Here is a 25,133-nt window from a genome sequence, read left to right on the forward strand (position 1 = left end):
AAATAAATAAATAAATAATAATAGTTAATTTCTACTGAATCCTTTATTACTTTATTGAACGTTTAAGTGCCACATAAGCATTAACTCATTATAATCTCCATATTTTATAGAAATATCTAGTAAGAGAGGCTAAAAACTTATCCAAAGACTTGTTCAAATTTTTCTCCTTTGTTAAAGCTATACATTTTTCATTGCTAAAGCTGAATCGAAATTATTGCTAGCAGTAGGGAAAATGATTAGTAAATTAATTAATTTTCATTTTCATTTCAACCGTAATCATTTTTCATCTTAGCTAACCTCCTTTTATTAGTGTTATAGTGTGCTTTAACTTTTAATACTGGAAGTAAATTTGATATGCAGGAATCTAGCTCCAACAATATTTTTTGCATAACAGCATTTCCAATCAAGGGCATGGAGTTCATTTAAACGACTAAGTGAATATTCTTTGTTGTAAAAGTGTAAATATGACTCTAATTTATGAATTTGCCAATCGTTCTTCCTAGCTGAGGATTTTAATTTCTCTTTGGCTTCTAAATTCAACCCATTTCCTTTCTGGATTTCAAGGGCCTGCCTGCCTGCCTGGAGCTATGTTAGAGCAAATTTATAGGCTGTGGTAACATAACTCCTGTGCTGATGGACATTATTTTCATGAGATAACTAAATTTCTGGGTGAAAATACAACCTCATTGTATTACTTCTCATGTCATTTTCTTTTTACCGAATGTAAAAGAAGCTATTAGAAGACAGTGTTTTCTTCAAAAGAGAAGTATTAAAATGCAAAACGAAAAAGGCATATGAGCTGAAACATGCTTTCAAAAGCAAAGGTATGTTCAATAATTGTGAATTGGGCCATTATTATTCCGTTGAGGCCACTTTAACTTGTCATTCTACATGCAGGAGGTGGTAAGAGTTTAAATAAGTCAGGTGATACTTAAGCATTCTGCTCTTTTTGAAAGTTGTCTAAAAAGGAATCAATTGCTAACATGTTAATTAATTTAAATTTTATAGGATTATCCATGTCCAGATCCTTTAACTGTGCTCTGAAGCTGAAATTCATGCCAGGTAATACTATGATGTTTACAAATTCAAACTAATATTTTTGTTTATAATTCTCTTTGCAGATTCACAAACATTAGAATCACATAAAAAAATCCACACATGCAATTGAGAAGCAAAATAACAAACATGAGTAATCATTTTAGAATTGCAAGAGTTTCACCCCATTATGCCATTCACATTCCTTATGGTGACTTGGGGACCTCATATGACATCAAAACAAAAATGAGACTTTTGCCACTTTATTTTTTACAGCTCAGAAAATTTAAAAGAACATAAAAGGAAACAGTCCAGGACTTCCCAGACTAAAGTGTGAATACCGTCAGCAAATTCATGGCTTTGATTAAAGAACTCACCAGGAGTTCAGCTATTATACTCCATCTCATTCTTCCTTGAATTCACACTAAGTTAATATGGAATCAGGATTTGCAATTAACAGCAAAGTACCATGTAATATTTTGGCCGCTTATCAAAGAGACTGGCCTTTTTCACCAGCTGCATTGTCATCTATTTTAAGGGCAGAACAAAATAAAGTAAAAATTTCCTCTTATGTTCCTCTTAACGATCAAATTTCTATACCGGGTACAAATGAAAACATGCCAAAGAAACCTTTCTAAAGCAAGTAAGGGAATGGGATGCACCGAGGCTGGGAGACTAAGCTCGCTTCTGTAGCGATTTGGTGGGAGACAGGAACAGTCAGGGTTAGCAGGGAGCAATGGCAGAAGCCACAAGTCAGTAAGCCTGGCGGGGGGGGTGGAAATGGGGAAATAAACACTTTCAACTGCATTGTCTAAAATCAAATTGCTGTCCAGAAGGCAGGGGGGCAGGGAAGGCAGCTTCACAAGCAAAAATATAAACATAAAGGGTAGCTACCAAGAGAGTCATGTTTCTCAAAGACACACGCCTGTCAGCTTTCTCCTGTGGAAAGGGTTAAAGCTTTTAAATGAACTGGTGTGATAAATGCGAACTCAAAAGGACCAAAAAAAAAAAAAAAAAAAATGAATGTAGAATGATAAAAGTAAGTAGCAGGACCGAGGCTACCTCCAGTTCTCTGAGAATTCCTGATTGTCCACAGGTTTCCAAATCCTCCAGCGCTTGAGACCAGAAGTTCTCCTCTTGTTCGGCCTCTGCACTGTCGGAAGCCCCTGCAAAACTGTCGTCAAGAAACACAGGCTGAATTAGGAGCTTGCCAGACATAATTTGCTTTTTTTCTGTATCTGGATTCTCTCTCCTCCATCTCACACAAAAAAATAGAAAGAGATTCATTTGGGGTCTGGCTTTCTTCCAAATACGGCCTCCAAGTACAGTCAGCTCCAATGCGAGGGTGCTTTGGGAAATGCAAAGTGTCATGAAGAATGCAAGGAGGGTCCATGGTCTTACTAACCGAATTCCAGATTATTCCTGGCTACTGCTGAAGGAGCTGTGTCAAACATGGCCCTCTTGGAATGGAATGGAACATGGGAATATATTTCAGCTGCTATATCTACAGGGAAAGGTAAGTCTAATTTTTCTCTAAAAGAGAAAAATGTGTTTTTCCCACTTATTATAAAGATCATTATAAATAAATGCTATCATTTTTTATAAATTTCCCTAAAATGTTTTGGTAAGGAACAAAATGCTAAAATATACTTCTTTGCTGAAAATGTGGGACCCTTGATGTATCTTTCTTTTAAATATAACTTAATGTGAAATTTTTAAAAGAAAGGAGAGAGAGGTGGCTGTCACAGAGTGAGAACATAGTTTACAGAAGTAGATTTTCCCAGGTGCCACTATTGTTCTCATTAGGGGAAACTTCGCTCTTGCCCTGTTGTGTGGTGGTGCCCCGGTTGCCGCTGGTCAGGCATACGTTTTAGAATGCTGCCACGTGGCCAGCACGAGTGATTACGGTGGCTTCACGAAGCCCATGCTAACAATATGTGCCACTGGAAGTAGCAAAGTTCAAATCTTGCCCCGGTCTGGGCAAGATGGGGCAGAATCGGATGCAACCTTACCCACTGGCTGTGGACCGGTCCCAGTCTTCGTTACTCAGCCCCACATCTGGGTAAGTCTGGCTCCGAGGCTTAGACACTGGGGACAAACTGCCTCTCTGTTTCGGACTCCTCCAGTCATAGGTGTTGAAATTGTATGCTGGGGCCTGAAAGCCAGCGCCTAAAACATCGACAAGGTGTTAAACATCAATCTGCTTGTTAAAAGAGAGAAGCTTTAATTTGGTTTCAGTAAATAAAGTACAGTAGTGATTATAGGAATCCAGTGTGTTGAAGAAATGGAATAGTGTTTATATTTTGGAAACAGAAAGGAAAAGTCACTTAAGATGGTATGAAGTAATTAAATTCCTATGTCAATTGCCAAATAATTTAAATTTCTATATTTACCAAGCCCAAAAATAGATTGTGGCTGCCAGGATTCTAATTGGAGAGCTAAAGAAATAAACTTTTATAAGTATTAGATTTCTTAATGATCGTATTTTGCAGTTTTAGTAAAAGGGAAATACTATATGTTTATTAAATATACTTCTACCCATGTAACAAAAAGGTTAATTTCGCTGAATGTTTTACGTTGAAGTTACTTCGTAGATGTCATATCCCTGAAGTGCATTTAGATGAGATAGAAGGAATTGTTTTTCAAGAAGTTTAAGTACCAAAGGTAGTCTAGTCTAGAAAAATAATAAGTTAATAAATGTTGGCTTTTCTAATTTGTACTGTAACATCCTTATACTTTCTATTTTAAGTATATCTGTTTCTTAAGCAAACGACTTAGATATTTTCCCACACTTTTTTTTTTCTGATGCAGAGTTCAGGTTAATTAATATTTTACTGCATCTGATAATGTTTGAAGCCTAGTGATTTTTTATTTTGACATTCTTGTGATTTCATATGCTGTATTTCTTCAAGCAATAAAATTCTGATGTGTTTTATAAAAAAAAAAAAATTGGGCCTGGGGATTACTGAGTCCATTGGGAAATGACATTGTTAAACTAGAGGGGTTGAACAACAACAGCAACAATGATAATAGTTGTTTAATAATAATAAAATTATGATGACAATAATAATAACAATATGTGCTTATTATGCACCCAGGACTTCACTAAGTACTTTATTTGTATCACCTTATTCTTCACAACCATCTTTGAAGGTGGGTATCATTATTATTTGCAATTTGCAGATGAAGATACTAAAGGCTTAAAACAGTGGTTTCAAGTATTAATACCCAGGACCATTTGCAAACTGTCCTGGGAGTTCAAGCCATAATGTTAGGAGAATCAGTTTTCGGATCCTCCAGTTCCATACATACTACTTCCCAAACGCACTCAGCTGAGACAGTGCCAGGGGTCTGAGATCTGCCGGTTCTTCAAGCTCCCCTCCTCTTCAACAATTGTTCTTCTGCCACTCTACAAATGAAAGGCTTATTTCTCATCCTTCTCAAACCTTTGAAGGTGCTCGCGCCCTGGGATATAAACTCCCAGCTGGCAAATCAAGGAATAATTTGGAAAAGCCTTGCTCCTATGATGAGGTCTCTTGGGAGCAGGGCCTTATTTCAACCAGGCGCAAATTCCTGGCAAGGCTTTCACCCCTCTCTCTTACTCATCCGTCACTGTCTCAGAGCCAGAATTCAGAAGCATGATAGATGTAAGGGTTAGGAAGCTGGAACATTATTATTATGTTTATTTGAATTGCAAAATGAAGTCTGACTTTTTTCTCTGCCGGGGAGCTACATCTGATTAACTTGATGGGTGAGACAGTGAGGAATGGCTTTGGCAATTAGGTTATATAACGGACATTTTCCACGAATTTGAGCTGAATCTTTGGCTCCCAGATTTTGACAGAAATACATTTAAAGCTTATTTATAACAAACTGGAAATTATAGTCTTTGCAAGCATTTAAATTTTGGGAGAAAAACATTTAGACGGTGATTTTTAGTGTGTGGTGGGGTATACAGTTTTTCAAAATCCTTTGGGGGGGTTCAGCGGGAAGGCAGGGCCTTGATTCCAGGTGACTCCATGGCTTGTGCTGTAATCATCACACACTGCCTCACCCACCACTGCAGGCTGTGACTTGTGTGTGTGTGTGTTGTGTGTGTGTATGTGTTCACATGTGTGCACTAGATTGCAATGGGATATGTGTTTCTTACTGTGTTTAAAGCACTTACTATAGCATAAGCATTAACTGTTATGACCATTAAGCTCCCTGGGGAAATTCCTGGGCCCCCATTTTCAAGTACAACTAACTGCCCTGATCACATAAGATGATTCTGTCTCTGTGACATCCCTACTTCCTCTCCCTCGTTCACCTTCTCTCCACTGTTGTTGGATCCTATAATGCCTTCCTTGCTACTAGTTAGAGCCCAGGCAAAGCAGGATGTCCAGAGGATAATGCCCTCTGATGAAAAGGGTTTGATCTCAAGAACCCAGGGCAATGCCTCCCACCACATGATGGAAATACTCTATGAACCTTCTATTTTAGGACACCAAGGATTAGAAGTCCTTGAGCAGAGGGAATATTTACAGTTGAATAGCTCATTTTCTCTTTTTCTCAGATAACTGCAGAAGTGTGGCTAGCCACTTGGGAGGAAGTCTTGGGTGACGAATGTGCCATTTTCTGTCAAAAGTGTTGAATTAAGGAAGCCCATGAATCTTCTCTTGAAAGGAAGGGACTGAGGAACACTGAATTTCAGCCTGGCTCCCTCTGATGGACTATCCGTTTTCTCCATCAGAACCAAACAAATCAACCCCAGTATGTGACGTCTCACTTCTTGTGATACAAAAAGAGTTAGGAAAAGCCTGTACCTCACTTTCTTTATACGGCTTTGAACTTTCTAAGAGCCAAATGCTAATTGCTGTATCCTCCTGGAGTATCCTTTTCTGATAAACGTTAACCCGCGTGGCCATTAAGTTCCCTGGGGAAATCCTAATGTTTTAGACTTTCTGATTTTCTTTCCAACTGTTGTTGGTAAGTAGATGGGCTTGGGCGGAGCATAAGGTTGGGCTTGAGCAGATATGCAGCACTGTCAGTAGGAAAATGCCAGCCTTGAAAGGCATGTGCATCTCTAATAAGGATGCCCTGCCTTAGCAAGCACTAGCGATGGTTATTGCATTACAACCAAGCAGAGAATGAAAAGGGGATAAGATTCAGATCTCTTTGGGTGAGGCATAAAGTCAAAAGACCTGGGTCTGATCCCAACTCTTGCCTAGTCCACGCTATGTTGACCCAGAGATTAAAGTAAGAAAAGTAGCTGGGCATGGTGGTGTGGGCAGGCTGGGGCAAGAGGATCCCTTGAGCCCAGGAGTTCAAGACCAGCATGGGCAACATAGCAAAACCCCATCTCAAAAATAAATAAGATTTTTTTTTAAAGTTAAGAAAAGACTAAAGTTCATATCGCAGCTTAGTCACTTCTTTGCTTGGTAGCTTTGGCCAATAAACCTCAGTGTAAAATGGGGATAATGATAGGTAGTTTAGCAGGTTGATAAGAGAATTAAGGAGTATGAATATTCCTGAACACTTAGGAAAATGCCTAGAACACGATGAGATTTTAATTAACATAGGCGTACACTGTGATTATATACTAAGCCATTCAACTCCTTAAGATATCAATTTCCTTATTTATAAAAAAGTGGGGAGACTAGGAGAGGAGGTAAGCCCCAGCACTACCAATGCAGTAAGTGTCTGAGTGTCTCCTAAGTGTTAGATGTTATATGAGGAACTAACGTACAAAGATAAATAAAACTAGCTTCCTGTCCTCAAAAACCACACAGTTTGGTACACGGATAGGAGGAGAAGAAATAGGCATAGAAAGTATGAATTCTAATAGCACATGAATGTGCTATCCTTGTAGTCTGAATACACTAATGTGGAGGAACAGAGACCTGTCTGGGGGTTGGAACGTGGAACATGAAAGGTGCCAAAGGAAAAATGACAAACAAGCTTGGAATTAGAGAACGAGCTGGCATTTACTAGGAACAGGTGTTGGGTGAGACTGGGTTGGCCAAGCAGAAGAGAGCCTGGTAAAGCTGTAGTCATGGTAAACACTGCTTCCTGTCCTCAATTCTATCCGTGGGCTTCTGCTCTACTCCTAAGGAGGGAAAAGCATTCCAGGAATATTCTAGTCCCTCTTACCATCTGTACTTACTCCTCCCCACAGGAGTCATGCGATTTACCTAATCCGCAAGTTTTGGAAAAGAACACCGGGCATGCCACTCAGCCCCTTCCGCCTTCCTCTGGACTCATTCTCTCACACTGTTGCTGTGCTGTGCAGTAAGCAAATCTGGGTCCCATTCTTGAGCCCCTCTGAGCTAGGTGGAGGCAGGAAGGTTTGACTGGGCAGTTAGGTAACCGTGGCAGACTACGTTCATTCTCCCCTTCATCCTTAGTACCAGAATATCAGTTTTGGGGTGGGCAAATTATTGCTCAGACTAAAACTATTTTTCTTAGCCTCCCTCAAAGCTAGATGTAACTCTGTGAGACATTCTGGTCAATGACATGGCTAAGGGGACTTCTGAGGAGGTCCCTTACAACCCTTGTTCCTGCTGCTTGGAATGCAAATGAAATAGCTGGCGCCTCAGTAACTATCTTGGACCATGAGGTGACTCCAAGGATGCAAGCCAAATGCTAAGCATAATAGAGCAGAAATATTTAGGAGCATGGGTCCCTAATGACACTGTAGAGTTATATACCAGCTCTGAAGTGCCTACTTCTTTAAAATTTAGGTCACTATATTGTTGGGGTTTTTGGTTCTATTAAGTTCTATTAAATTTAAGTCCCAATGTCTAGACCTGGGTTGTGGGTAGGGAAATAATAATCCTGATTCTGGCCACAGGACCAATCCAGCTTTTCTAGCAAATAAATAAAATAAAATAAAATGCTGATATTTTAATTCATAGCTGACTCTAATTTCTATTTCTCAATGGATTTAGAATTGATAAAGGAAGGAGTGGATTAACATATAAAAACACCTAGTGCTAACAACATAGCAAGGACCAAAGCTTGCTTAGAGGACAGTGACAAGTCCAGGGTGTGTGTAGGAAAGGGTACAGCAAAGAAGTATCAGAAGATGAGACTGACAGAGTAGGTGGGGACTAGATTACAAAGAACTCTGTGTTTTAAACTAAGGACCTTTGACTTTATCCTATAACAACAGAGAACCATCAAGAGAGGGTTTTTCTGTTTGTTTTAAGGGAGTGGCATGACTAGATTTGGTTTTTCTAAAGATCGTTGAAATGTGGGATGATAAGAAGCTCAAAGAAAGAAGATAAATGAGGAAGTAGTTGCAATATTTCAGGCCTGATGGAGGTTTCTTAACAGACAATGGCAATGGAGGGGTATCAGAGATGCTAAGCCAGTAGAAATAAAAATATACCTGGGTCCTGATGACACCATGAGGCTACCTGTCTCCTCCAGGACCTCTACTATACTGAGAGAAAAATAAATCCCTGTTGTCTAAATGCCGTCATTTGGATTTTCTATGTAGCTAAACTCAATCCACAACTGATGCAGGTGGATGATGATAACATGATTTAAAACAGGGACTCTCTCAGGAAAATTAGGTTTAGGTAAAAGGCACGCTGGCTGTCACAGCTGAGAAGTTAACAAGCCCTGGGGAATATTCCTTTCCACCAGGAGTCCAGCTTGAAAGCCAGGGTAGGAATGGAATAAATGAGGCAGCCCAGGTGTAAGGAAAAGCAACTGCCAGGAATGTAATTAAACTCTGTTTTTATTGAATGATGGCATAAGCACACAAAATGAAAGTACATGTATGATATTGAAAACTACATTTTAAATTAAAAATTGATAAAAGAAACACATTGGAAAAAGAAATAATTTTTAAAATTGTACAGCCCTAAGTAATTAATCCTTTGATTTAGAATTGGAAACTTCTCTCTCTCTCTTTTTTTTTTTCTTCTTTCTTTATTTCTTATGCATCTGGGTTTCAATATCTGGGCTTACACTTTGTATCATAATGTGAGGCAAAAAATTCAGTCCAGATTCCTTTCACGGAGAGTAATGTTTAGTTTTATTTATTTGCAGAATGGAAATTAGGTCTTCACAAATTTAGATACTTCTGAAAGTGAATGGAATCCTTAGCTGATGATTTTTACTTTTATGGAAACTATACCTTAGATATTTGTAAAATTCTGATACTCCAACATTGTAATATTTGGTTTTCTGTACTAATGCAGATTAGTAACTCTTAATTCACACTCAGTACTAACTTAGAAAAACAAACTAAACAATGTTGGTTCATAGTCACGAAGTTTGGAATCCAATCTTCACAATTTTGGGACTATAGCTCTCGCTGTTGTTTTCATTTTTAGAAACCATTTTTAGTACAAGGAAGTGAGCCGGATGATCCCATGCCAAATTTGTTTCCTAAAGCCCTAATTTTGTTAAGAACGAGAAAATCAAATCGTACATTTATGTGACTATCTGTAATTGTTCTTGCCAAGAAATATGCAAAGCGTTTAGATGAGGCTGTGGTTTTAAAAGGGCAATGGAGAGAGAGTTCTGCCTTCTTTCAAAACAAAAAGTGATGACAAATGACAGAATGCAAACGCCATCTTAAACACAACCAGAATATTTATGTCCTCTCAAACAATACTACATAAGAAAAGTTGCTAAATTCAGTGAAAGTCAAATGGGGAGAAAGGTGGTAGTGGTGGTGAGAAGACACTTATGGCCAGAGATTTCATAGACAGCCCAGTCCACCAAAGCGGGGACCATGACAGGAAATACAGCAACGCTTTGTTTGGAATCCTAGATTGCATTACATGGGCTGGTGGCAGGAAGTGCCCTGGACCCCATTTGGCACCAGGGTAAAGTCCGGGAAAGAAAACACATACAGATGTGCCGCAACAATCTCTCAGTGAGTCAGGGTAGCAGAGAGGAATGCTGCCTACGAGCAGCCTGCGGTTGCTGTGTCTGCTAGCTGAGGAGGAACATCCTCACGTGTGCAACACTGTGAACTGGGGTAGCTTGGTAGCCTGGAACACACCTGGGCTCTTTCTCAGAACCTCTAGCAAATTTCCAGTTCATCGTCTCGTTCATTGATAAGCAGTAATTTAAAAGGAACTGGCATAGATGTATTCCAAGTTCATATCAAAAAAACAGGAACAAAGGAATAGAAAAACAAAGCAACAGCAGATGAAAAGGATCCTCACGAGAAACAGTCTGCCATGGAGCAAATGATAAACATCACCCAATAGATCATCACAAAATTTTTTAAATACGTAGCACAGCAAAGCCATCATCTTTGTAAAACAAGAGATCAAAGCAGAAATATAAGAACCCAGGGGAAATGGGCAAGGCAAGATAATAGGAGGAGATGAAACATGAGCTTGTAGAGATCAGGAAAGAAATGTAAGAGAAAAACAAAATCCCAGCCATGGGGAGGATATGGTTGAGTCACTTGCTCTGTATGGAGTCTATCATATTCTTTAACTACATTAAAAGAAAGTTGGACTTTGTACATGTTGGAGTTCTTTATCAGTTAATCATCATCCTTATGAAAACACAAGGAAGGAACATATCCTTATGAAAACAATGAAAATCAATAAATTATGCATCCAATTCCAAGAAAAAAAAGAAATAAAATCTAAAGGAACTGAATGAAAGAGTTAGTCAAATTAAAAGCAAAAATTTATGTAAAAATAAAAACCCAGAGTAGAATAAATAAATGTAAGTCAGTTCTTTGGGGAGGGGGGGAATAAAACAAACTATTGCTAATCTAATCATAGGAAAAGAACAAAAACACAAATACACCAATTAAGAAATGATATTGGGGTATAATCAGAAAAACTAAGAAAATAAAAAGAACTAAATAAGAGATTACTTAATTCTATGCAAATACATTTGAAACCTGGATGAAAGAGATTTTTTTTCCAGAGAGAATAGAAATGATTAAAATGACCTCAAAAAAGAGAAAAATAAGACAGAAACATAACTACCTGAGTTGAGAGTCAAGAATTACAGAGACCAGAAGAGCTACTCAGTCCACGGGAATGGCAGAGTCCAGGCCAATTTGTCAGTCTCCTCCTGTACTAACTTTTGCTAAATCCAAGTAAAGCAAATCATAGGGTTTTCTGAGTTCGGAGGAAAAAATAAGACACAGGGGGCCCAAAGCAGATTTTGATAAGGCAGGAGGGCATGAGCATGTAAGGGGCAAGAGAAGGGGTAGGGGGTGGAAGACATTGACCCAGAGGCAGACTGGAAGAAGTCTCCATGCTAGAGCGACACAACAGGATTGAGGGGCGTCCCCACTGGGGGACTTCTTTGACCACATATCTTCTTTTTCCACTAGCTTTGATCACTCCATCCTATTTCCTTTTTCATTAACTATTTAATAATACTTAGCACTGTTGGTAATAAGATGTTTGCTTACTTGTTAACTGGCCCTTCAGCTGAGTGACCTCTTCCATGAGCACAGAGACCATGTCTCTTTTGTCCAACAGTATATACACATTGTATATTGGCCTTCTATTGTGCCAGTCATTACGTATTTGTTAAATGAATGCATAGGGCAAGTTTGGCATTTTGGAGAAGAAGCAGAGAATAATAAAACGTGGCTGCAAAGACATTGATTTCTGGCCCAAGGAAGAAGACGTGCATCATGGCGGTACAACGCTCTATTGGGAAGGGGGCCACTATTATAGACTTAAAGGGAACAGTGAGAATGTGCAAGGTCTTCCTAGGATAAGATAGACAGCCTGCTGAGAGGCTGAAGGGACAGGTTGGAGAGAGAAGCTGTGTCTTACAACATGATATTTAATAAGAAAAATAAAAGTTTGGTTCTATGTCTTGCTTTGAAAAAGTCAACCTCACAAGCTCCATCTGGAGAGCTCTGGTTTAACTCTATATCACAAGTAAAGAAGAAGAAGAAGAAAAAAAGCCTGACTTTGAGATCTAAGCTCAAAATGAGTGACAGATATGATACGACCACTAAAATCCTTATGTCGAGGTAGACTGCATTGATTCTTGGTTCCACTGTCTTCGGCGACAAAGGTGCCAGGCTTGCTTGGCTCTGGGCTGTCAGACTGTTGTATGACTTTCCTTTCTGAATGCTACACTTTAATCGGTACAGAATTAATTTGAACACATTCTGAAGAGAGGCCTTAGGATGATAAAGATACTCAAAAGTAAGTTACGTAAGGAACAGTTAAAGGAACTGGGGCTATTTTGCTTGGAGAAGGAAAGCTTCAAAAGAGACATGAGTCTCTGAGTATGTGAAGGGCTGTCACGGAAGAGGCTTTAGTCTGGTTCAGAATGACCTTGAGGGAGGAACTAGGGCTAGTAGGCAGATTTCAGCTCAATACCAGCGAGAACTTTGGCGTTGTCAGAGCCTCGTGGAGATGGGAGGGCTGCCTCACACAGAGAGAAACCTGTCACCTCGGGCCCTCTAGTGCATGAGCATGTCAGCGTGCACTGAGGCAAGACCCAGCACCAAGGGCTGCACGGGACTCCAGGCTAGCTGCCCTCTAGACCCTCTCCAAACACTGAAATCCCGTCATCGACACTGGCCTTCAACTTGCGTGTTCGTTATGAGAATCGCTGGGGGTTAGTGATGTGAAAGCGCTTCGTAAACGCTGAAGTGTTCTACTAATGTAAGGGATTGTCACTGTTTTTTCATTATGTTGGAGGACTTCGATTCTGTCCTGATTGCCATTGTCTCTACTCATGCTTTAGCTCCCTTCAACTCACAGAGATTTCTAAATTGCAAATGCCAAATTTAATATTATTAGGACTACTATTCAAATTTTCAAGATGCTTCATAAGTAATAACTGGTTCCTTGTCTCTTACTAATGAGGGACAGGTCCTATATTTAGCATGCTAATTACAGTCCTGTTCCTGTGGTTAAAGGGATGGAGTAGCTGAGTTCCGATGTGTCAGCTTATGGGGCAGAGCTCATTAACGTCAACAGCACCCTCACAGAAGTCTTTGTGTAACAAAAACGTCCCCACAGTAAAAAATCGACAATAAACAAACGCACACATTAATAAATTAACCTCAGAGTCTACTCTGATAGAATGTGACTTGGGTCCTTTACCTGGTGTCCTCTGGTGGCCCATTCATTCTCAGGCAAGGAGAATGTCTGTTATTTGGTAGCATAGCTAACTTGTCACAAGGCATTATGATTTAGAGAAATTAATTGCTAGATAAATGAAAGCCCTAATTCTATTTTAGGTGTTCAAAATATTTTCTCCACCAAACTCCAATATCCTCTCTAATAAAGTAACAGCTTGATAACTTTGAAATATTTCCTTTCTTTTTTTTCCACTTTTTTTTTTCCGGAGGACTTAACAGAGAGTGACACAGCAAAGACAGGCTGAGAGAAGAAAACCAGGAAAACCAGAAGAGAGCAAAACTCTCTTCAAAGTACAGTTCACTAAGTTACAAAGCAATGTGTTCTCCCCACTGTTTGTTTATGTATTTTATTCTTTGACTGACTTGAACCTAGAGCACACGAAGGATTCATTCGGAGGCTGGAATTTATACAGGGCATTAGAGAAGGGAAGGCTCAGATAAGGAGAAATACCACGAAATTTTGACACACTTCTCTTTTGATGCTATGGATCATTGGGAACGAAACAGTTTTTAAAGGAGCTATTAGTTTATGCTCTGTATTCAGTCTGACACGTTTTTAGGTATTTATGCTCTGGGAAGAAGGCTTAACTTTTAATATAGATAATATTTCTTCACACGAAGATGACATCTATCAAGAAAAATCTACTATATACTTTCCTATATTGTGATTACAACTCTCCAATAATGAGTATTCAGGGAAACGCCAACAAGTTTCTGTTTAAAGTTAGGAGTGGGCAGGAATAAATGGGGTCACAAATCATTGACTAATCTCTTCTGCACCTCTTCAGAACTCCCAATCCATCTTTGTGGAAAGTTTGCTAAAAAAATAAAATAATAGGGCATGTCTTCAGAGAGCCACTTTATTGTATGGTTTGCCTCATATTAATCTAAACTTGAAGGGCAAGCTCTGGATTGAACACTTGGCCATCAGTAGTTCTAAGGGGGCCTGTTAGTGTTTGATGAATGTTCAAGACTCATCAGCACTGGGAGGTAATGCAAGGCCAGCCGAGTGAAAGTACTCAGTGTGTTCAATATGGTTGCGCTAAAGCAGACATAAGTTAAAGAAAGATATTCTCCTCAGGGAGCACAGGATGAATCTTTGAGAAGCAAGGGCTTCAGAAATGACAAGTCCTCTGTCCCCAAAGCAAGGACATACCTTGATTCCCATAGCCGGTGTCTATTCCAGACCCATCCCATGAGTCTACAGCACTGTCCACGCTGGGCACCGTGGAGGGGTACATGTCGGAGAGCTTGCCTGGCTTCTGCGCCGGGGACGAGTCCTCCTCCACGTCTCCCAGGTCACTCATGTGGCTGGGAATGGGGAACTTCTTGGGACTTGATGCCGACTGGGCTTTATAGACAGGAGAGGAGTTTAAGTATCAGAATAAATGTAAATTAAAGGATACTCAAATACTCTAGCTGCAGATTCGTTTCCCTAGAAATACACACATAGACACTAGCACGTTCTTTTGCAGAAGGAAATGCACTGGAAATCCTTAATTGTGGCTCTCGACCCACTCACCATCTGTCTGTTTCTTAATTTTCAAGGTGACAGTCTCTCCTGCCATCTGTAACAAATGGATGGCTTCACTCAGAGGCTTCCCTTTCAAGCTGCTGCTGTTGATGGCAAGGATTCGGTCTCCTATGTGGATTGCACCAGTCCTGAAACACCAAATAGTGATAGAAAGATAGATAATCCCTGCGTGCTGCTGATTACAGCTTCCCTGACATGCTTTATACAGTCATAATAATAAAGACTTTGCAAGGATTTCCAGGAGCCCCTTCTTCTAGCTTTCTCCTGGGCAATGCTATAAGATAACTGCATCTGTTGTGAATTAATTTTAAGTTTCCAATAAAATTAGAAAAATTGTTTTAATTTGTTTTTAAAATGGTGTGCTTTTTAAATTCCAAGAAAGCTGAGTCATTTGGTAATCCCCTTGAAAAATCCCAAGAAAGTGAATAATGTTGAACATCAAATGTGGCGATGGGTAGCATGGAGCATTCTTTCTTTCTACAGATTTAAAATGTTTAACCCAATCAGCACCCAGCTCACCACGAGTGAGGTTCAGAGAGATGCAGACACACACCAGACCCTGGGCCTCCCTAATGGATGATTCCAAAGATTGAAAAAGGCTGAATGCAGGAATCAATTAGTGCACGATTGAATCCAACTCCGCCACCTCCCAGCTGTGTGACCTGGGTACCCTATTTTAACCTCTCTGGGTGTCAGTTTCTTCATCACTATGATAGGGGATAATCGTATCTTTGAGAAGCCCTGAGGATTAAATAGGAAAACATATGTAAAGGGCCTTGTACACTGCTTGAAATGTAGAAAAAGAAAATAATTTATTGATCAATGAACTAATAAACCTTTGCTCTTTTCCCTTCTCTTCCCATCCTCACCCAGTTCTGAACTAGCAGACTGGAATTTACAATCCTGGTGCTCAGCACACCTGTCCCCGTTTGGAGGCCCTGGTGGGGAAGGAATAGACTCATAGCTGGGAAGCCCTGGGATGGTAACACTCAGATCTCTGTGCTGGGTTGAAGGCTGTAGAGCCGGAATCCCACATGCTCGTCTCCTGTTGTACACGCTCACTTCGAATACAGGGAGCGAGGCATCGACCCAGCTAACAGGGCAGCTTGTGACTCTGCTCTGACACCGCTTGCTTCCATGGTGTGGTGGCCGTGCTGTGCAGCAGCAACGGGTCAACAGAAGTGACACAGGGTCATATGGGTTATGAGAGGCCACTTAACAACTCTACCACTGCATCTACTCTCAAGGAATATTTTCCCCTGAAATAAAAAAAAAATAAAATAAAAAGATCTCTCCATTCTCTCATAAAAAGTCTCCAGGTTATGAAAGTTCCATGTGTACCATAGACACTTTACCAGTAGGTTCCTGAATTAGGTCAATATGAATCTTTTCTTGGTTGTCTCTCCATCAGAGATACCCAAGACCGTCTCTATAATAGAGAAATCTAGAACGGGAGATGTCTGAAGAATATCATATCGCAGATGTCTCTGCTAATATCAGAATATTAAATTTCAACGGGGTCACCTTTTCTGAGCTGCCTCAGTGCCCCCATCTGACAGATGAAGATGTTGTATGAGCTAATTTCTGAGGTACATTGCAGCTCCAAAATTCTGCAATGCTATGTCTCTATTTTGCAAACCACTGTCTTCAAGTGTCAGCGGGAATGATGTCTTTGTGCATCCTTGAGCTGGGTTACTGGAGGACAGATTTTGTTACAGGGTTTGTTATGGGCTTGACAACGTGTATCAGATAGAAATGCAGTTTAGTAGCGGCTGAGGAACGGATGGGCAATGGGGGCGGGTGTGCATCATTGCCAAAGGAACAAATGGACATTCCAAATTACACGATATTATTAGGAAGGGTCACTACACTTTGTTTCCCTTAATCTTAGAAGATGAAGCTGCCTGTATCATCCTCTTTGGAAAACACAGCAGCTAAGCACAGCACCTATCTGGTAATAGAGGCTCAGTAAATGTTTGCTGAATTGAACCGGACAAGCCTTTTAACCTCCCTGAACTTTAGTTTCCTCCTCCCAAAATGGACACAATATAAATCCACCTCCAGTCAATTGTGGTCAGTTTATACATCTCAGAGAGTAATATCAATGCTCAGCCCATGACATCTTTTACTGCCTGTAAGATGCCCCTCAAAGTCAAGTCTGGGCTCTGCCTGAGAGATCTCAAGCTCTAAAATCAATCCTTTGTGCGGATTTGAAAAAGCCAACAGATAACCAACCAGGCGAGGGGAGCTTGTTTTTATGCAGCTGGGAGGAAGGAAGCCCATCTCAGACACAGGTAATTATAGCAGTTCCTTCAGATTTTACCTTTCAGCTAATCCCCCTTTAGTGAGGCTTGAAATGATTATAGGATCAAACGGCTCTTCAGTTCCTGAAATTGTGATGCCAAGGGGCCCCCCATAGCGTTTAAGCTCCACGGTGTAAATAATTGCTCCGGAACTTTCTTGCTCATCTGCAATAAATGCCAAGGAGTCATAATTGGTTTCTTCGGAAAGAGCAAAATAATAAGACACATATATTCATACGTAAAGTAGAAAATTCGAAACATCATCATCAAATGCATCATGTCTGAGAAAATAATCATTTGGGGAAGTAGCATTTCCTTAATAGGAGCTTACATTCTGATTCAGGGATGAGTCATCGTCAGTGCCAGGGAAGGGGACACTGCATAATGACTTATGTTTTAAACCTGTGACTGATCCAACTGTTTCCACACCTAGCATAGTGCTTGCCTAGCATTTTGTGAGTCTGTGATAAATACCTGGGGAATAAACATATGACTGAGGAGGTAATATGGGAGCAGAGAGTCACACAGGAGCAAAGATGCTATTTCTGTTTTCAGGCTTTACTCACAAGCTAACTTTCAACATAGAAAAGTTGTTTTGCTAATGGTTGGAGCAAATGATAACACACACATGGTTAAGTGGGACTTAGCTTGCAGGCAACAGTGGGAAATCTGGAATCCCTTATGTATCATTCCACTGAACGTCTTAAAATTTGAGTCCTATTGATGAATTCATGGATATTAAAGTGGAGGTATGAATGATTCTCTCTCCTCTTTTAACAGAGTAAAAGCCATTGTACGCTGTGTTTCAATAGCGATACCAGGCTACCACACTGTCATGAACTAATTTGGGCTATTTAACATTACCATGAAGACCTTTGTGAATGTGGTCTGCCTAAAGCATTGGCCAGAAAGATGTCACGGGCCACCTTCAACACGGTGGATGCTGGGTTGCAAATATGAAGTCTCAGAATTCAAAGGGTTGTATTTGCTTCTGACATGCTTAAAGTTCTTGGGCATTTCTTGTTTTATTACTTGGGCCTGGGAGCTGTGAATGGTTAAGGAGCCGTTTCATTTCTGTACCTAAGGATACAATGAAATGGTCCAGTAGCTACTTTAACAAAATAGTCATCTTTTACAGTTAGACTGTATCATAGCCAAGCATTAACATGGCCATGTTTTTGCAATGAACAGCTGTTCATTTACAATATGAAATCCTAAAATAAGGAGGAAAAGAGAAGCTTGAGTTAACAATTCAATTATCTGTGTGTGCAGTGAAGGATTAGGGTGAATATAAAATGAAAGGTCTGTAAAGTAATGTGGGAAACAACGTGTCCTCTCTTGCCTGCGTTTGCTTCACTTCTGGCCATAGATTGGGAGTTTTGGAACGAAGCCATCACCTCCACTCCCTGAGTGCTCTACTCCTCATAAGCTCCATCCACTGAGAATTGAGGACCATCCACCACACACTGCAATGCTTATATCAACATTTTAGTGTATAAAAACTTCAATATCAGACTCAAATTTATATTAGCAGCTGAGAATCTTCCATATCAAGCCTAAAATAGCTCTGATGGTTCACAAACTTCTTCCCGGCTGCTGCTTAAGTTGTGGCCACTGGGCTGGGGATGATCTGCTAAGGGCTCCTGAGAGGAGCCTCAGCATACAGGGTAATCGAATAATAAAAAGTCTAAATTTTCCTATAGTATGATATTTTGTCACCCTTCAGAGCTGGCTTTAACCTAAATGAATAGGTTATTATTGGATATATTACATGTACTTTGCAGCCTGTGCCGCCCACTATATTCTGGATAAAAATCTGGATAAGTTAGTCAATTAGTAAGCCCTGGCATAGTTAAACGTTCGTTACTGCTGGGCGCTCTCCTGGCCATTCAGTGGGGTGTGTGTGCCATAGGAGAGACTTGACCTTTCATGCTCTCCATACAGGGCAAGCTGAGCACAAGCTCGTCAATGCGCACTGAGGATTTAGGGTTTGGGCATCAGCTTTTTATGGGATTTGAAGGAAATGACAGTTGTCCAGCACCTGGAGACCCAGGAACCAGTGGAAAGTTTCAGTTGAAACTATTCCAGATGAAAACAAAGATTGGTCCATGGGAAGGTGAGTTTGGGTGCCGCCCTACTTGCTGGGCAAACGGGTTGACCTCGTTCTAGTTAGCTCATTCCTTAGGCAACCCAGTAAGTAGTTTGTGTTATTTTTAGATGATTCATCCTTGTGTCACAAAGGTGACAAAATAGCCAGAGATGAAGCAAGTAGGTTTAGGATAGTCAGTTTCTGGTCACCTTACTTGGGGACACTTTTCATTCGGCATGTGAGACCTCACTATAACTAGTAGGCAATTGTTAGGGACTCGATGAGTTTAGATAGTAATGGAGATGCCAATCAAGAAAATGACAGCGTCTTAACTAGGGAGGACACATTCCCCTGACCACACTGGGGCAGAAACAGGACGAGGTGATGCAGTATTTGGATTATGACAGAAATGAATGCTTATTTCTGATTTCTTCAACAAATAAATTGTTAGAAATAAAAAAGAGAGACAGGGTGTGGTAGCTTACACCTGTAATCCTAGCACTCTGGGAGGCCAAAGCGGGAGGATTGCTTGACCTCAGGAGTTCAAGACCAGCCTGAGTAAGAGCAAGAGTCTGTCTCTACAAAAACCAACTAAACAAAAATTAGCCAGGCATGGTGGTGTGCGGCTGTAGTCCCAGCTACTTGGGAGGCTGAGGCAGGAGGATCCTCTTAGCCCAGGAGTTAGAGGCTGCAGTGAGCAATGATCATGCCACCGCCCTCCAGCCTGGGCAATAGAGTAAGAACCTGTCTCAAAACAAACAAACGAAAAAGCTATCCATCTGTCTGTGTATATATATAAAAATCACAGAAATGTGAACATTGAGTGAATATTTAATGATATTAAGAATTATTGCTAGTATTTTAAGGTGATGATGTTATTTAGTTATGTGTTTTTACTCAGATCACTTTTCCTCTGCTCAAAACCCTCCAATGGCTCCCATCACACTGAGGAAAAGCCCAAGTCCTTTTTTCTTTTCTTTTTTTTTTAGACAAACTCTTGCTCTGTCACCCGGGCTAGAGTGCCACGGCCTTACCCTAGCTCACAGCAACCTCAAACTCCTGGGCTCAAGCAATCCTCCTGGCTCAGCCTCCCAAGTAGCTGGGACTACAGGCGTGCCCCACCACACCCGGCTAATTACTTGTTTCTATTTTAGTTGTCTGGCTAATTTTTCTATTTTTTTAGTAGAGATGGGGTCTCGCTCTTGCTCAGGCTGGTCTCGAACTCCTGAGCTCAAGCGATCCTCCCGCCTCGGCCTCCAAGAGTGCTAGGATTACAGGCATGAGCCACGGTGCCCAGCCTAGTTATGTGTTTTTAAAAGAGTATCTTTTGGATACATTAGCAATATTAAATATTTACAAGATGAAATGATAAGATGCCTGGAATTTCTTCAAAATAATCCTGTGTTGACTGAGGTGGAGAAATTAGACTGGGAGTATAGATGAAGCAAGATAGGCTGTAAGTCAATCACTGTTGATACTGGCTCATGCATGATGATTCATTATGTTATTTTTCTCTACTTTTGTATATATTTGAAATTTCATAATAATTTTTTCAAAAAGAAAATAATATTCTTCTAGAAAACCCTGGGTGGCTGCCTTGAGTAAACAGTTATTTAATTAGACTGGCTTCCTTCCTTTCCTAGACGACGGTGGTGGCAGCTGCCCGCACATGGTCTCATCCAGACCATATGGCCCGTCTGCCCACACGGCAAGGTGCCCAGAGCATCCCACGACTGCTGCTCTCCAGGACGCCCCCATCTTGGCTCTCCCCAGATTTTCAGGGCAATGGCTTCCTCCTACATGGTCTTCCTGCTGGGAACCCCGCCTTTGCCCCTCCTCCTCACATCTACTTCCACCAGTGCTGCCAACACGTAATTCCTTCTTGTTTCTTCCCAGAATATTTTAAAAACACAATTCTGAATATGTTACTCTCTTACTTGATGCTTTTCATTGGTTCCCCAATTCCTTAAGAATCAAATAGAACCCCCTTGCAAGAGCTGAGCTGGAGCCTCTGTCTCTCCAGAGGGTCACACCCTCCTCCCCATCCCAATCCAATCTCCTGAATTCTCTCTTCATGGAACCATTGCAGTTCCTTAAAAAGCACTTTTCTAACATCTTTAACCCTTGCATCTGTTACTTCCTGTGTACAAACATATTTCTCGCACTTGTTCCCCTGGAGAATTTCTACTTTTACTTCAGAGCTTGACTCAGATGCCTTATTGTTCAAGAAGCCTTCCTGGCTCCTCGGCTCAGTCTAGAGGCCTTTCCCATGAGACCCACAGCTCCTGGGCATTCTTCTAGTGTTTCGAAACCTTTTGTTTTCGTTTTTGCTCCTTGCCACGGAGAAAAGGTAAGTTAATTTAAAATTCTCCCTAATGAGAGAAATTAAATAGTAAGGAATAAGATCCAATCAGGAAGGGTTGCGATTTGGAGGGCCACGAGCTGTTGTGATGAAATATCTAAGACCATTTGCTTCCCAAGAAGCAATTTTTGCCCCTCTTGAGAGTGCGTGTTCTAGCATGTACTCTTCACTCTGTATTTTAACACATTAACTGCCATGAGAGTTATATTTAACCCACTCTAATTGTGACCCCGGGGCCGCGTGAAGCATATGTAAAATCTTACTTGTTGATGTTCTTATTGTTACAGTTGACAATTTAATTCTAAAAACATCGATTAAATGAATGGAAGTCAATAAATTTTGTTTTTCTATTTATATTTACCTTTAAATTACCCTCAAAGTTTTTATTCTATTTTTGTAATAAAACACTGTGGTCCCAAGGAAAAGTTTCTGCTTTTTTTGTGTGTGGCAGTCAATGTGCTGAGGATTTGTTTAGTTGTCTCCTTCATTAGAATGGGATCACCTTGAAAACAGAGATTTTTATCTTCATATCCCCATAGCCTAGAACTATGTCTGGCACCAGGGAAAACTCAGCAAACGCTTGAACAAATGAGCAAAAGGATGAATGAATGTTAGCATGTAGTGTTTGGTTCCCAGGAAGAGATCTCTAAGAGAGCTTTGTGGGTCACCCTCCTGCTCCCAAGGTCTAGTTTCCTTCTCCAAGACGGGTGCGGCAAACCCAATCTGGCTCATTCAAAGTGGGAGAATTTGACCTGGGCTGCCATTGATGGAACAGCAAACCTAGAACTTTCTCCCTCCACTGTTCCAAGAATGTTGAGTCAGTTTCAGTCAGAACTTCCAATTCCATCTGCCTTCTCGGCCTTTAACCCAGCTGGCACCCACCAGGCCCTGCAGCTTAGGAGGAGGGTAATAACAGCCATTTAGAAGGGGATGTTCAGAGCGTTTTGGAGGTGGGAGCTCTCCAGGATACGCTCTCCTTGAGGCAAGGCTTCGAAAGGAGCAACTAGAGTATTTAACGAGCAGGGAAACTTTCCGAGAAGGAAAAATGCAGAATCACCAGTAAGTTTCAAAGTAAGCCTAAACAGATGTTAATGATATTATAAGCAGCTTTCATATCACAGCAGAAGGTTTACAACTATTAGTGAAAGACAGGAAAGGGGGCCAGCCTACTTGTTTGTTCTGCTCAGCTCTAGTTAAGAAAATTAATGGGACCACGGAACAGATGCAAAATTGCTGCATTACTTATCTGCAATGTTATTCTCAGGCTTCTTGAGTAACGCCTGTTTAACAAAATGAACACTATCTGGCTAGAATCCATAATGGCAGCTGCTTCTGCGGCCAAACAGGAGCTAGTCTTTGGGAGAGAGCCTTTGGAAGCAGACATGTGTGGGTCAATTAAAGTTCACCTCAACTAAAAGCGATGGAATTAATTTTGGAGTATGGCTAAATTTCTTGGACAGGCCTGACGAAATAAACCATTTAGAACAACACTCTACAGCTTCCTTCTTGTTGGTGTGATCATTTTACCTACAGTCGTGTCAAAATTCTAAATAGGTGTGTGGAGTGTTTAAACGTAGAATTCAAATTTCATTATGTAAGTGATAATTTATTAATCTCGAAACTAGTTCGTTTTTTAGGTGATAGCATTTCTCAGAGTATAGTTCTAGGACCAGCAGTTTTGGCATCATCTGGGCACTTGCTAGAAATGCAAATTCTCGATTTTGCAAGAATTCCCCTCAAGACCCAACTCTGGGGGAGGGGCCCGGTCATCTGTGCTTTAAGAAGCCCTGTGGGTGATTCCGATGCACGCCCAAGTTTGAGAGCCATCACTCTGAGAGATCAAGCACGAAAAAAGGGAAGAGGACTCTTTTTCCTGTCATAGGCCCTTCTTGCAGCCAGGGTCTTGCCAACATACCCCCTTCTACCGCTTCTAGCATAACCAGGATCATTCTTGGGAGCTTATAATGGGGCATCTCTGCTACTTCAATCTAGGATTTAGGGGGAAAAGCTACTACAAATTACTTAGCTTGGCTTAACACTGGTGAATTGGGGAAAAAAATATGAAAGCCCGAATCTTTGAAGGACAGATTTAATACGCAATAGGCTATATAAAGGTAATTTGCTTCGGATGGGACAAGCTGCAGCCTGGAAACATTTCTCTACACAGATTGGAGCCTGTGAAGGTAAACCACTGCATTTATGATCTCTAAAAACATCCTATGTATTAGAGTGAGATGCTCTAAATCAAGAGAGAAATCATTAACAGCTGTGTATTTGATTGACGCAAAGGTGGTAATACAGGCCGGGCAAGGTGGCTCATGCCTGTAATCCTAGCACTCTGGGAGGCTAAGGTGGGAGGACTGCTTGAGCTCAGGAATTTGAGACCAGCCTGAGCAAGAGCAAGACCCCGACTCTACTAAAAATAGAAAAATTAGCCGGGCATGGTGGTGCACACCTGTAGCCCCAGCTACTCGGGAGGCTGAGGCAGGAGGATCTCTTGAACGCAGGAGTTTGAGGTTGCAGTGAACTACGATGATGCCACTGCACTCTACCCTGGGTGACAGAGGAAGACTCTGTCTTTAAAAGAAAAAGAAAAAGGTGTCATAAAAAGCAGAATTTTGGAAACCATATGGGATAGATTTGCAAACCTCCTTCTCTTCCCACAAATCCCCAAATGTCTCTACCGCTTTGCTTCGGTGTTCCTACTCAGGCCCTAGCCAGATCACCAAACTCTCCCTTCTTCATTTACACTAGACACAGATGCAATCAAGGCAAAACAACAGATTTCATTTCAAGAGGATTATCTGCATTTTTGAAGACCTAGAGATTGGGTAGCAGTCATTGTATTGGAGCCTTGGACCCATGTAAGAACTATTTGACTCTACTATTGGTGAATGCTTAAATATATTTCCTCCTTTGATTCTTAAAACAGCCATGCCAAATAGGCATTAAATGGGCATTTATAGATGAGGAAACTGATGCTCATAGAAGTTAATTTGCCCAAGTTTCCCAGCATGTTAGTTGTGAAGCCAGTCCAGTGTTCTCTGTCATTTCATTCTACTGTTTCCCCCAGCCTGGGCTAGAAACAGAATTAATTCAGACTCTCTTGAATGTCTCATTCAACACTTGAGTAAAATGATTAAAATCAGTGGTCATGGCCAGGCATAGTGGCGCATGCCTGTAATCCTAGCACTCTGGGAGGCTGAGGCAGGAGGATCGCTTGAACTCAGGAGTTCAAGACCAGCCTGAATAAGAGCGAGACCCCATCTCTACAAAAAATAGAAAAATTAGCTGGGCATGGTGGCACACAACCTGTAGTCCCAGCTACTTGGGAGGCTGAGGCAGGAGGATCACTTGAGGAATTTGAGGTTGCTGTGAGCTACGATGATGCCACTGTACTCTAGCCTCTAGCCGGGGAGACAGAGTGAGACTTTGTCTCAAACAAACATTGCTAATAATAGGGTTTTCTCTCCCTTGTTTTGCTCTGAATAAGAAAGAATTCAGTTACTCAAATTATATTCATAATCTCATGAGCAAAGAGGATACTAGGATCACATAGGTTCCTCCAAATCAGTGATGAGATGATAACTTTGAAATAATTATCTTTTATAAAAACACGTCTGAATGAGTATATCTTTTGGTATACCAATTTGAGAAAATTTGGTTTGGGTAAATATGTCTCTAACACCAATATTTATAATTTTATTTTGGGTATATGT

General features: G+C 40.8%; 1 protein-coding gene across 1 annotated transcript in view; it reads right to left on the minus strand.

The window, feature by feature from the left end:
• The window catches only part of GRIP1 (glutamate receptor interacting protein 1), a 154,482-nt gene that overhangs the window by 19,759 nt on the left and 109,590 nt on the right, over window positions 1-25,133 (minus strand). The window contains exons 13-18 of the mRNA XM_012642012.1: window positions 16,984-17,128; window positions 14,649-14,788; window positions 14,283-14,477; window positions 3,048-3,204; window positions 2,098-2,209; window positions 1,930-1,974 (exon numbers count right to left, since the gene is read on the minus strand). Of these exons, the coding sequence (XP_012497466.1) occupies window positions 1,930-1,974; window positions 2,098-2,209; window positions 3,048-3,204; window positions 14,283-14,477; window positions 14,649-14,788; window positions 16,984-17,128 (794 nt within the window). The remainder of the gene's footprint in view (window positions 1-1,929; window positions 1,975-2,097; window positions 2,210-3,047; window positions 3,205-14,282; window positions 14,478-14,648; window positions 14,789-16,983; window positions 17,129-25,133) is intronic.

The sequence above is a fragment of the Propithecus coquereli genome, unplaced genomic scaffold (genome assembly GCF_000956105.1).
Source record: "Propithecus coquereli isolate 6110/MARCELLA unplaced genomic scaffold, Pcoq_1.0 Scaffold172, whole genome shotgun sequence".
Classification (NCBI taxonomy): domain Eukaryota; kingdom Metazoa; phylum Chordata; class Mammalia; order Primates; family Indriidae; genus Propithecus; species Propithecus coquereli.